This window comes from Myripristis murdjan, chromosome 13 (assembly GCF_902150065.1).
Source record: "Myripristis murdjan chromosome 13, fMyrMur1.1, whole genome shotgun sequence".
NCBI classification, from domain to species: Eukaryota; Metazoa; Chordata; class Actinopteri; order Holocentriformes; family Holocentridae; genus Myripristis; species Myripristis murdjan.
The window spans coordinates 2789922-2804114 of NC_043992.1; the positions used below are offsets into that span (position 1 = coordinate 2789922).

At 41.2% G+C, this 14193-nt stretch overlaps 1 protein-coding gene across 4 annotated transcripts in view; it reads right to left on the reverse strand.

Moving 5' to 3' along the window:
* The window catches only part of cep295 (centrosomal protein 295), a 30533-nt gene that overhangs the window by 15354 nt on the left and 986 nt on the right, over nt 1-14193 (reverse strand). For all 4 annotated transcript variants that reach the window (XM_030067823.1, XM_030067822.1, XM_030067824.1 and 1 more), the window contains exons 2-13: nt 13522-13722; nt 12110-12234; nt 11921-12014; nt 11277-11390; nt 11039-11179; nt 9234-9417; nt 6784-6963; nt 6305-6541; nt 5144-5244; nt 3650-3841; nt 2706-2782; nt 1093-1900 (exon numbers count right to left, since the gene is read on the reverse strand). In XM_030067823.1, coding sequence (XP_029923683.1) covers nt 1093-1900; nt 2706-2782; nt 3650-3841; nt 5144-5244; nt 6305-6541; nt 6784-6963; nt 9234-9417; nt 11039-11179; nt 11277-11390; nt 11921-12014; nt 12110-12234; nt 13522-13722 — 2454 coding nt within the window. The remainder of the gene's footprint in view (nt 1-1092; nt 1901-2705; nt 2783-3649; nt 3842-5143; nt 5245-6304; nt 6542-6783; nt 6964-9233; nt 9418-11038; nt 11180-11276; nt 11391-11920; nt 12015-12109; nt 12235-13521; nt 13723-14193) is intronic.

The window sequence follows — 14193 nt, forward strand, 5'->3', positions numbered from 1 at the left end:
ATGCACTGAGCTCAGTTCAAGTGTAGAAACCATCATGAAATGAATTCAAGTAAATATATATCAGGTCCAATAAATTTACATCATTGCTCAGTACACACAAAACACACATTTACACAAAAGGCACACAACACAACTACATATGTACCCTCACGCAGGCACACGTGCACGTGCACGCGCGCGCGCGCGCGCACACACACACACACACACACACACACACACACACACACACACACACACACACACACACACACACCACACACACACACACACACACACACACAAAAAAAGGTTTTAAAGCATAATCGTGGGCATGTGAGACAAATAGTGGCCAAGCCCTCAGATTTGGCAAATTTTCAACACTGACCTTCAACATGGTCACTGTCAGAGGGAGAAAAACAAGTCAAAGAATGGTCATAATAAAAAAAAAAAAATAAAAAAATAAAAGGGGACGATAATGGATTGTAGAGAAATCTAAGCTACAAGTTTTCCACTGCACATGACAGGACCATACCAGAGATTCTGCATGTTTAGTGTAATATCTACATAATGTATAAACTTCATGTTTCTACTATTCTTTTCCAAAAGTAATCAGTCATATTTTAGAACTCCAATATCATTTTTCCTCTCTTCTATCCAGCCATTGGTTTTCATTCATTTCACTACAATGTGAAAGTGATCTTGTAGAGAATTCAAACTGTTCACACCAGTATTCTATCACTGTAATAAAGCCCTCACATTAGTTTTCCTAAAAGCAGCAGCATTGTTGTGTTTTAATTACTTTTTGAAATTGGGGAGGAGTGAAACTGTTTCTCCAGTAGAAAGTAAATGTTTGCTTTCCACAGCCAGTTATCATTTCTGTGGTTCATTATGGTTGATGACTTTGTTAGGCACAGAAGCAGAGCATTATGAAGTGGCTGATACAACTAAATATTCAAATTTAAAAATCAAAGGCTTTTGATTATATGTTGTGAAATAGTTAGCACATCCCCATGATTTGTTGGGATGTAAAATGTGGGGAAATTGTAGTAAATTTACTAAAAGTTAAAAATCACAGTCACAATCCTTTATATAATCTGTAAACATAGTAGTTACCATCTTGTCGTTCACTTGTGTGTCCGTGCTGATAAGAGCCTGCAGAGCCTCCCTCTGCCTCCTCATCTGCTCCCTCTCCTCCTCCTTCTGCCTCTGCTGCTGTTCCATCGCCTCCCTCTGCTCCTGCAGCCGCGTTTGGGCCTCCAGCAGCTCCATCCTCTGCCTCGCCATGTCCTCTTTTTTAGAGCCCAGTGACCCAGACGACTCTGATTGCAAGGAGCCACGTGATAAAATCCCAGACTTCACTGAGGCCTGGGCTGGCAGCGGAGGAGGGCTGATAGCCTGGACGGGATCAGAACTTGGCTGGAATGAGACGTTAGCGGCTGGGCAGTGGGTTGTTAAAGGTCTGTGGGCCAGCGAGGAGGGTTTCATTCTGTCAGGAAGGTGGTGTGTCACTCTCTCCATTATGTTATCAGTCAGGAAGGCAGTGACACCTGGTCTCTGCTCCCTACAACTGTCTGAAGGGGATTCACGTTGCACTGGCAGCGACCTGGAATCAATGCCCAAACTGGGAACGGGCAGAGGGTGAGCCACACTCTCAGATTCTCTTGTAGGGGTTTCCACAGGTGGTTGCGGTTTAGCCTGAGCAGCAGGAACATGCAAAGGCACTGACACTGGCACTGTGGGGAGCTGCAGAGGAGGCACTAGAGGTGAGGCACTCTCGGCACACTGTGGAGGTGGGCGAACAAGGCCTGCAGGCACATCAGGGGGAGGAAATGACGAGGTGGTCATATTGTAACGAATTCTAAGAGCTCGTTGGTATTCCTCCAGACGCTGGTGGGCCACTTCCATGGACCGCTTATGCAGCCTAAAATAAACGTGTGGTGAGTGGAATAAAACAAAAATTGATAATAAAACAAGCTGACTTCTGCACAAAAGCATAAGGCAAGGCATCTGCACGATAAATCCAATCAAGTAACTTAAAGGCAGAATGAGTAGGATTTTCCTATAAATAAATTAAAAAACAAACAAAAACAAAAAAACAATGTGTAGACTATATACAAAAACAAAACAAAACAAAAAAAAATCCCTCTCAATCGTCACTTATGACCCACTACAAGTGTGTGCTGCAGAGACCCTGCCCTTTGCCTGGATTTTCTTGTTTTGCTGAGCTCAGGAGTCTTCTGGCTGTTGGCCTTTGCGCAGTGGGTATGTAGCTCCCAGCCACTCACAGCACACAGTGCCAGATCGATAACGCAACAAAAATCACTGATGCGGACTGCAGAAAAAGAAATGTTGTGTGGGGAAACACCAAGCGGACAAACTTAGGTAGACTGACAAGTAGGTGTCAGCTGGCAGTTAGGTTAGCTGGAGAGGAGGGGCAAACTTTTAATGTTGTATTTACAAATTGCAACGGCAAATCCTACTCATTCTGCCTTTAAATACAGAACAGAGGGTGGGAAATTACCAGTAATTTTAATTAACTATGACATTAGCAGTCACCGCTTTTGACTGTGGGTGGTTAAGTTGGTCACTTCCATTGACATGTCAGCTTGAAAGAGGTTGTGTTTGATGCTAAGAAATAACCACATGGTAAAGAAGTGAAAGTGGCTGGTGAGTTTACACATCACCTACCATAACCAGAGGTACTTCACTCCTTGTTTGTAACACACCTGTTCTGTTCCAGAAGCCGCTGCTGGTATTCTCTGATCCTTCTGGTATGATCCTCTTCACCTGCATCAGGATCTGGCTGTTGAAAGAGCTAAGCTAGTTTGAGAAGTTCTTTATCACTGAAATGATTATAATACATGACTGACCACACACAATAAAGGAAATCTAAGTCTTAGTCAACTTTGGCCTTTTGCGGGAACACTGATATTGGTATGTATTCTGATTAAAAGTGGCTCAAAATTTTATTTTCAAAGAGGAAAAAACAACACAGCCAGCTATTTCTTATCACAAGTTATACCTTCTAACTTTGATCCCATCAAAGTTTTACAAGTTTTGTTTTAATCTTTTACCAGAAGAGGAAGTAAATGGTGACTATAGGACATATAGATAGGTCCCTCACAGCATGTTAGATACACACTCTTATATTTTTAACTTTTTGAGTTAACAGTTGCAGGAACAGTGACCATGGCATCCCCCCAAACTGGTGCAAGTCACCATGGGTTTCTACTTTTTTTGTTTTTTGGTATACATGATGTTTGGTGTCTAAGACATCACTGCTTGAGGCTTGTAAACTATTTGGCCTGTTGGTGACACAGTGGTGGGCAAATCAGTTTAATTTATTTGATACTAGATATCAATATAAAAACATCACTTCCCAAAGGTTAATCGAATTTGACCTGCCATTGGCTGAGATACTGAGCTTGAAATTTGGGGCCCTGTTGGCCTGGTGGTGGTGCTGTGGTGGAACAATCAGGTTTGTATTCAAGATGCAATACAGTGTCAGAATCCACCGTTCTCAAGTTTCATCCAAACCAGGCAGCAAGGGATCAGAAATCAAGCCTGCTCAAAGGATGGAAACAAATCCTTCCTTCTCTGATCTTCATTCCCTGCACACCAAAAAAAGTCAAATAAGGAGAGGAGTAGTGAAACTTTGTGAGGCCCTAACCTCAGTGGCGAGACCAGGGGTGACAGAGGTGGCACCCTGGTTGCAGACAGGCAATTCCTGTGTCACAGCAGCCTTCAAGGTCTCTCTGTCCTGCTGGGCCTCAAGCAGCATTTGCTCCAGCCTGTCCTTCTGCTCCTCCAGTTCCTGGAGTAATGCCATCTGCTGCTGCTTCTCCCTCTCAAGCTCCTCTTCCTGAACAGAAAGACAAAACACAGGAAAATTTAGAAGTCGATTCAGTCAATACTGAATTCACAAAGCCAAAAATCTTAATACCTTACCTAAAAAGCTGATGTCTCAGCTTAGTCTCCTGGTAGATCTTATAACTTCAAAAATAAACTGGTGGTATCCACTCTTTTTAAGATGTAGACTTTGCAATTAGGCCAGAAAGTGAAAACTCAGGCATTACAAGCTGCCCAACAACAATCGATACCTTGTCTTTCTGTGTGAAACAAAACTGCCCGTCACTTTGCTAAATAATCAGGGGCACTTGGCAATTTTGACTTTAAATGCATTGCTATTTAAAAAAAAAAAAATAAGATTTAAAACAAAAGATCAAGTTGAAACAACAATTCTGCTTAGTACACACTGAGTAGGGTTGCAAAGAGGCGGAAAATTTCCAGTCAATTTCCAGACACTTTCCGGAAACTTTCCATGGGAAGTTACGCCGTGTAATTTTGGAAATTTTGTTTTTTCATAAGCAGACATACATGCACAGTATTACAAATTTCAAAAAAATAACATGACATTTTTTACTTTGATTTATATGTGAGTACAACTTTAATCAATTATTTCACTGAACAATAAAAAACATCAATGTTGAATAAAATAAACATATCCCCTATGCCCCCACAAAACAAACAAACAAACAAAAACAAAGAGCCTCTCGAGCCTCTGGTTTTTGCATTTTTCTGTGCATGTGATGGAGGAATGCACAGAGCAGGGTGGAAATTCAACTGAATTTGCATTAAATTTGGTTGTTTTAATCCAGACTATGCTGCAAAATGTTTCTTTCAACTACATTTAAGTTCCCTGTTATAGGCTAACCTGCAATTTTATAGTGTATTCCCATTAATTCCCATATATTTCCATTAATTCCCATGGAAAGTTTCCATTTGAAAATTCATAGAATTTTGCAACCCTAACATTGAGAGGATGGAAATAGAAATGGCTTGATACAGTATTTCAGCTTCTCTTGCACCCCCTCCCCAGATCCTCCACCCAGTACACGAATAGATTATGTTATGTTCTGTCTATATATATAAACATGTACACAAAACTCAGATCTTTGTCTTCTGAGGATGTTGATGCACATGGATGCTGCAGCTCTTGGCTCTCTTTTCATGTTTATTGAATATGTGCTTGGTGTCTCCCTTTAAATTATCTCATTAATTGCACTGACCAGGGGCATGCATTCCTAATTTTGTGTACTTGTACAATGTCAATAAACGCTTCCTATTCTATTGTACTGTATTCTGAGAAGCATTGAAGACACACCCTCTTCTTACGCTCTTCCTCAAACTCTTGGATCCTGTAGGCGAGCACATCAGGAAGAAGCAGAGTGCCTGCCACAATACTCTCCTCTGTCGCCTCCAGCGCTGGGTAGATTAAACAAAAGAAAAACACAAAATATTCATCTTTCAAAGGAAAACAAATATGAGAACCTGATCACAGGAATCAGTACACAGAAAATTGTATTTCCCGTTCCCTTGAAAAGAACAAGAGTTGCATGCTGAAAAAACTGGCAAAACAATGCATGAGCATAAGTGATTTTATTTGACAATTAGATCAAAGCCTATTGAGAGAGAAAGCCAAAACAAGGCCGCTGTCTGCTCTGACAGAAAAAGAGTGCAGTACATTCTTTTGGCCACCAGGGTCAGTGTTAAGCACTTGCTAAAGTAAAATACACGGTGACCCAAAAAAATGGGAACTTTTGAAATGCGTATTGGCAGACATGAGCAAGTGGCAGCACAATTTTTAAAAAATTAAAATTCCATCATTGTTTCTTAAATGGCATGTTTTCAGGTTTCAATTACTATGAATAAAATATTTTTCTTCCATCACTCTTGGTTTTACTGGATTGTTAAAAAGTTCCCATTTTTTTGTGTCACCCTGTATATGGTGATCAATGGGGCTAACTGCTATAAAATGATCACTATATTTAATTCTAAATATTTACCAGTAACAGCACTATTACTGTTATTGCCACATAGTCCAACATTTAAAATGAAGACACAATAATTATAGCCTGATGTAAAATCCATAGCTGCAAAATTATGGCAATTTCATAAGATTTCCACCAATATTAGTGGTGTTGACTGGTTACATAACCAGATGAAAAAAAGTTTTTTTTTCCTATATGGTTCCAGAATTCATTCATCTAAGCACATAGAAATGTGCACCTTCTTAACCAGCATCTGGTCGTTTTAAGTATTGCACAGTAAAGAAAATTTGTATCATTTAGAGAGCTGATTTTCTGGAAAAGTCCCATTTGTCGCTGTTCATTTGACACTGTTTAGACAAGTTTTGGCGCTCTATGTCGCCCCCTTGAGGTGTCCTCCCTGTATAGACTATTTCTGATTACCTGTGCAGCAACACGTTTGTATGTAAACTTTGCAGAGCCACAGTCGTAATAGCATTATTGAGTAACTATCTAACCTGGTGGTGAGTGGGAGGGCTCTGGAGGGTTGGTGGGTTGCGGTGCATCTCTCTCCTCACTGATCAGAGAGCCTGTGTCGATGCTTATGTCCCGCTCTGGGATCTCATTGGTGACGGTTATTGGGGGCTCGGCTACAGGCACGCGGCCGCTGACGCCACTCTGCTGCTCTCTCTGGCTCCTGATGCGATCCAGAAGTTTCTTCAACGCCCGTCTGGGAGCAGCTCTGGATGGCTCCGCTACAAGAAATGGAAATACACCCAAACTCATCAAAGATCATCAACTATGATAGATAACTACCGCAAAGTTGCCTCAGTTATCTTGTTTTCAGGGCAGATAGAGGGTTGTACTTGCTACAGTAATACCTGATGAAAAAAAGTTTGAAGTGCAAGAGGCTTATATAAAATGTTCAACACAGTCTTGAAACAACTCCACACAACTGATCAATTCAGATTTGAGGTGCTCGGTGTCTCCTGTCAACCTTGTGCAGATGTTTCCTGCTCAGTGCTTCCTGCTTCTTGCTCTGTGTCCTGCTGTGTGTTTTCTGTTCCTGGTGTGACAGCGTCATCCAAGGTGACGTCCAGCTCTTGGTCTTGGCTGCCTGTGGACGGGGCTGGCAGTGGCTCTGGGACCAGCTGCACCATCAGGTCACCTTTAAACCCTGACATGAGACATACATGAGGCTTTAGGAGGCTACAGTCACTCATAAGCTAGATATATCCACTAGGTCACACCATACAGTGCCGACATGCAGCTACTAGGCCTGGGTAAAATTCAAGGTTAAATTCAAGTATTAAGTCAGAGAAAATCATTACAAATACAGGTTCTCCCCAAGGTACAGTCCTATCACCATTCCTATTCACCATTTACACAGCGGATTACCGCTCACAGCATGCAGGTTGCCAAGTAGTGAAATTTGCGAATGATACCGCATTACTAGGTCTAATTGAAGATGACAATGATAGTTACTACAGAAATGAGATTAAAGCTTTTGTGGATTATTGTGAAAGTCATTTCCTGGAGCTCAATGTCAAGAAAACAAAAGAACTAGTGATTGATTTTAGGAGAAACAAGAGGGCAACTGACGCAGTGGAAATTAAAGGCACTGTTGTAGAAAGTGTGAATACATCCAAATACCTGGGAGTCGTTTTTAATGATAAGTTGACATGGTCTGACCATATTACATCACTGCTGGACAAACTGAGTCCACAACTTTACTGCATGAGGAAGTTACAGTCTTTTCATGTAAATCCTGATGTACTGGAAATGTTTTTTATGTCCGTTATATGCAGTGTGTGGAGCTATTGTGTTGTGGGCTGGGGTGGGAATGTGGGGGTCACTGACAAGAGTAGGATTGATAAACTGAACAAAAGGGCAGGCAGAATGGTTGGGCAGACAACTACAGTGGATCGAGTGTACTATGACCGCTTGGAAAAACTGACATCTAAGATTATGCAGGACTCTCATCACCCTCTTCATACTTGCTTGAGCAGCAAGGTTATGGATAGTGGCCGGTTAAGGCCACCAGTGACACACACTAAGCGGTATGCTCTTTCTTAATACCTCAAGCGGTTAGGCAGCACAACAAGCACTTTAAACGTACATTTGGAGAACTTTTTTAGTCTTATGAGAGTACTTAATGTTAATTGATCTTTTTTTTTCTTTGTGTGTGCGAATTTGATGTTAATGTATTAACTAGGCCTGTAACCATAGGCACGCACGCAGTATTTACTTTTAAACTGAGGTCTTGTGGGGGCATGATGGTGGGTATAAGCGCTGTAATTTCCATTTTAATGGATGAAATAAACTTGACTTGACTTGACTTGAACAACTTGACGATACAATACGCATAATGATACAATATGCATCACAATGCACACTAATATTATATGTTGACAATGTCCCACATAGGATTTAGTACCACAGCTATTTATTATAAAATATATATTGGTTAAACGAAAGAAACTTTGATACAGCATTTCAGCTCCAAGAAAGGCCCACAGAGAACAAAATATGCTGTTTTTACGTTTTGTTTTGTTTTTTTTTAAAGCAAATTATTTTTTAAACTTGAAAAAAGTTTTCCATTATGCTTTGGTGCAACAATAATGCATATTCACTTGATTTTGCGTGCAAATCCTGCATATTACAGTATTCATGTCCAAATCTCAGCTGCCTGGTGTCTCCATGTTTTGCTTCTTACTGACTGAGTCTTGATATGTATTAGGGATATGCTAATTTAGCACAGCCCTGGCAACTACATATTACGAAGAAGGAATAAAGTAGACCAGGAAACTGCTCAATTAATACTGTAGTATCAATATTTGCAGTCAAATGTTGAATGTCCTGTAGCTTGTTCATTTTCTGGTTACTAGTATCAACAAACCAATGTTGAAATGATTAATCAATTGATCAATTAGCTGATCGACAAAAAATGAATTGATTATAAGTTGGATGAACAACTTTTGCCATTTATCAAGTAACAATGCCAAACATTTGTTGATTAAAGCTGCCCTAAGAGGCTAAGATAGTGCTACTTTTCTCTGTTCATATCATTGTAAAGTTAATACTTTGTTGTTGTTTTTTTGGCTGCTAGTCAAACTAAAGAAGTTTGACGACATCACTTTGGAGTCTGATCTCTTACCATTAGCATTTGTCTTTCTCTCTGACACACTAAAGACAGCACTGTAAGAGGAAACATTCTTGTTGACAAATTACAAAATGTTGATTCAGCAGTGAAGTCTCACAGGGAGCCCATACCAATACAAGTGGAGAAGATGGGAGATGAACAAAACATTGTCAATTAACTGTACTTCCCTGAAAAAACACAAATAAAATAAAAGCCCACTGTTTCAAAATAGTGATTTCATCATAATAAAAGTATTCAGATAAGAATGGCTTAATGCTAATTCTGCAGTAATATATAATTCTTACTCCTCTCTCCAGTGTACATGTCCTCAAAGGCAAACTCCATCTCCCTCTGGTAGTCCTCCCTCATCTGCTGTCTCTTGTAGAGCGGCTGGAAGATCTGAGCTGGCATCTGGGAAACCTGCTGTCGCCTCCTCAGCAGGTCTGTCTGTTGCATGTGCTCCAGCTCCACCAGGAGGCGCTCACGGTCCTGAGGGGGGCAGATTGTTTTAAATACTTTACTTTTACACTCTTTTCTAGGATTGTGCAATGCCAGGTGCTCATTCTAACTAACTCAGCTGTGACTTGGTGCTGTTGGCTTTCTATCAATTATATATGCTTATATGTCATGTTTTTTAGCCCACTTGAAAAAAAAACTTTTGTGAAAGTACAATTTTGTCACTTTCAATTAGTTATTATGGCCCTTTTCCACTAGTATCTACTCGGATTGACTCAGCTCGACTCCACTCGGTTTGTAAGCTTTTCCGTTAGGTGGTAGTACCTGGTAGCAGATAGTATTTTGGGACCTACTCAGCCGGGGTTCCAAGCGAGCTGAGTCGAGCTGAAATGTGACGTAAACGCAACGCAACTCCTGCATGAAAACCAAACCCAGCATTAAAAAAAAAAAAAAAACGCTCCGTGCGCATTGATCATCGCTGAAGTTGGCAAAGTCGGAAAATGGCAAGCAAACCGGTACCGTGGTCAAATGAAGAGGTGGAGACTTTTCTGTGCTTGGTGGCGGCCCAAAGAATCCAGAGGGAGCTGGACAGTGAGCCACCTTGCTATGACGACTCCATCCACGGTGAGCTGGTACTCAATTGGAATGGAAAACCACCTAAACCATGTCGAGGCGAGTAGAGTCGAGCCGAGTCGAGCTGAGTAGGTACTAGTGGAAAAGGGGCATTAGTGAATGACTTGACTTATGCATTCTGACAGAAAGTAATTAAAAAGATCTAACACTTTGGTTGACCAGGGAATCAATCAGTCAATCAACTGGAAGTAGCCTTGTTTTTATTTTTGCAAGATAATGTGTCTAAAGGGTCATCTATGTAACTAAACAATGAAATTTGGCTTAAAAGTACACTATGTAAAATTGTAGTGGGTGAATCGAAGTAAAGAACCTTTACAGTCACCTTACAAAAAACTGGAATAAGCACGTAATTTGATGATTGACTATACAAGGCTATCATGATATGAAAGTAGCCTGGAGTGCATGCATGCAAATGAATGAATATAGTTCATTTGTATGAAACTTCATCTGTAAATTATTATGATTGTTAAGGCTGAATTATGCTTCTGCGTAAGAAGAACGTACGGGGGTTGTGCAAAGCTTACGGGGGTTGTGCGACTGCTGCAGAGCCTTGCCGCGCGCCTCCCAAAAATTGTAACTACGCGGACCCTACGCAGCCCCGCAAGAGCTGTGATTGGTCCGCCGAAGTACATCATTTCCGGCATTTAGTTGCAACCGGCATCACATCCTGCTGTTGTGCCGGCCGGCAGCGCCATTTTTAAAACAACTGTTGTGTCTTGACTCATCGGTTGTGTTTGAAAACTTTGGAGAATGCTGGATCTGGTCAAGGAGGTGCGCAAGTACCCGCACCTATACGACTTGTCATGGCACAACAACAGGAAGAGCAGCGACTATACGTCACAGGGTCTACGTTGGTGGGCGGAGAATTGCTCAGTGTGTTTCGCAGAAGTATGTTGGACACACACGCGCTGCGTAGGAAATGCGTGCTTCGCACAACCCCCATACACAGAAGCATAATCCGGCCTTTAGATTTGACACACAAACATAAATCAGCCTTCAAAACTGCATGTCAGTACTAAACCTGCATGAGCAGCTCTCTCCTCAGAGCGTGTTTCCCTCTGAGTCGAGCCTTCTCCAGCTGCTCCTCCCTCTCCTGTTCTGCCTCCCTGCCCAGCTCCTGCAGCCTCCTGACCTCCTGCTCTGCTGCCTCCTGCGCATTCAGCTGCAGACACAGCAACAGATTAGACTTACTGTATAATTCACATCACAGGGAACAGACAAAGGGCTGAGTGTGCAGGAGTCTCACTGCAGTCAGTTACCTGTGCAGAGTCCACCTCCCTGTCCACGGCAGCCTCAGGCATGTGGTAGTGTGTTGCAGAAAAAGTGCTCACATCTGATCTCGTCACTATATGTGCTCTCTTGTGCTCAATGCTCTGTTTGAATAAGAGAAGACAGCATGACGCTGATTGCACCCAAAATGCCTGGATTTGAAAGCTCATGCTGTAGGAGGTGAGTGAGGTGAGGTGCAAGTTGGAGGTGAGAAGTTCGGCTGGTAAAAGATTCAGACACAAATATCACAGCACCTTGATAGTGCTGGACAATTGCTCTCATGTCCAGTAACTCAGAAATAACAGATACTATTTTTGGATCTACACAACAAGCATTGTTAAGATCCTGCCCTGACTGAAATCTTCACACATTTTGAACCACTCTGAGCCAAATGCAACGAAATTTTGTTTTCAATGAGAACTATTACAGTGTAATTGTAAAATGACAATAAAGTTTTGTCTAAGTCTAATTTCCCAGATTTAATCTTGACTGTAACTTGAAATCTGAGTTTGCAAATCCCAGTTAACTAAGAGCAGTCAACAAGGCTTTTAATGGTATCCAACCATTATATGATATACCATTATATCGGTTTGATACATTCTCACTGGACAGGAAACTGAGAGAAAAAAATCACCTCAATAGTACTTGGGGGAGGCAGCGGGAGGCTGGCTATTTTTGCAGATCTTTCCTTTTCTACCTGCAGTGCCTTTTTCCTGGCATTGATGGAACTTTGAAAAAAAGAAACAGAATAGACACAATGCTCATTTCACTGAAATTAAATGAAATTACCAACATTCAATATAACGTTTGTGATGCTGCTCACCGTTTTTGTTCTTCATGGTCTTTCTTCCTCTGTGATTTGAGCTCCTTCAGGGCTTCTCTGTAACGCTCCTCTGCTTTGGCATTATTCTCCTCCTTTCTCTGACCTATAGCAGCCCAGTCAGGCTCCTTTTGTAATGGAAAAATAAAAACAGAAAATATTAAGTAAAGGCAGCTTCAGATTTACTAACAGCGCAACCACTCTCTGGCCAAGTGCTGAATAAATCCTGGATTCCGTTCCAGTGCATCATGAGAGTGTGTTGTCTTGTCTCCCCTAGCCATACTCTACAGAAAGCCCGTCCAATGGAAACACAGTAGTTATCTCTTCACAGCCAAATGATTTCCTTTATCCATGTCCAACAGGACACCACGTTTCAGGGACATGAAAAATACATGTCTTGCAGAGTCTATGGTCTTGCATTTTATTCAACAAATGCTGGTTACTAGTTATTTCAGCATCAATTTGTTGGATGGTGTTAAGTAAGAAAATTGCAAATATAAAGTCAATCAAGTGCATATATGCTACTACTGTAATTTTACTTATTTACAGGGTTGCAAATTAGTGATTATTGTAATTGACCCTCCCGCTTCCTTTGTCGCCGGGTCCCACTGACCCACTTCCTTTTCGCTCCGGGAGCAAAAAGGAGCGGAGTGAAAAGGGAGCGGGTCAGTGGGACCCGGAGACGAAGGAAGCGGGAGGGTTAACCTTTTGATTATTTTTTTGTCATTCAATTAATAAATTCCTCCATAAAGTCTCAAAAATAATGATGAGGGCTCAGTAATGGACTAATTGTTTCAGTACTACTTGTTTAAATTTTAATGGCAGCACATGGGCTGCACCTAGTTGAGGTGGGACAATACGATATATCACAATATTGGCTCTTGTGATATACAGTATTATCGATACACTTGTGCCAAATATCAATTTGGAATTTTCAACATCTTTGCAGAGATTTCCATTTGAGTTCCTGTGAGACATATTTGTTCCTGTCTTTGGGTATTTTAACTGGAACTGTTCTGTCATGTTCACGTTGGAGTCACTGTGAAGATTAAAACACTGAAAAACACGACTGCTTTTGCTTATAGGAAAGTTATTTTGCCTTTTCGGGGGCATTTTTTTTTCTTCAATTAGATATTGTGATGTATCATAGGTTGTTACCTTATAATTGCAGAATTTCCTGTATCGTGATACCATTATTGGTAAAATATTTTGATAGTATCAAATCGCCAGTTGCCCAGTGATTCTCACCCCTTGCACCAAGGTAGTAAATTGATAATTCAAGACATGATTTATATATTCAATTATTCCCCTCTAACTACCTGGGATTTTGATTATGTCACATAATCAACAAGTCTAGCAATTCGAACAGGAAGGAGGCCTCCTCTCTGCTTCTGTCAACTGTCCTGTTTACTTACATTTTCTTTAGCGCTCCTGTGTCCCTGTCCGAGCAGCTGCAGATTCTCCTGGTACTGCCTCTGCAGTTTGAGGAGTTTCTCTTGGTGCTGTCGCTCCCAGTCCTCCCTCAGCTGCTCCTCCAGGCTCTGCAGCTCCTGCTGCCGCCTCCGCTCCACCTCCCTGCGGATCTGCAGTGAGATGCTCCGCTGCTGCTCCCGCACCTACACACACACACACACACACACACACACACACACACAAACACACACACACTAGAGCTCAACAGTATATCATTATCATATTGTTACTTAGATATCAACATGCATGATATTGATATCTCAAAAGGCAAAGATATAGATGATATCAAATTTAGGGTTAGAGTTGGCCTAAGACAGTAATTGTTCTGTTCTGATCAATAAAATACTTTGTGAAGTAACTACATTTTCTACATCCAGTTGGCGTTATTATGCTGTTTTTTGAAGAATGTTCAAATTTCACTGTTGCTACACTTAAAATTTCAAATAAATGTGAACTCATAGTCATATCTTATCATGATGGAGATATCTGGCAGTTACAATCCTGGCTGTAACAAATTGAAATAGCAGGTCAGTTAAACTTGGCCAGGTGCCAAACAAAATTTAAAAAACACAAAAAGAAATACTGACATGACGAGGAAGAAACAAGTTCGCTGT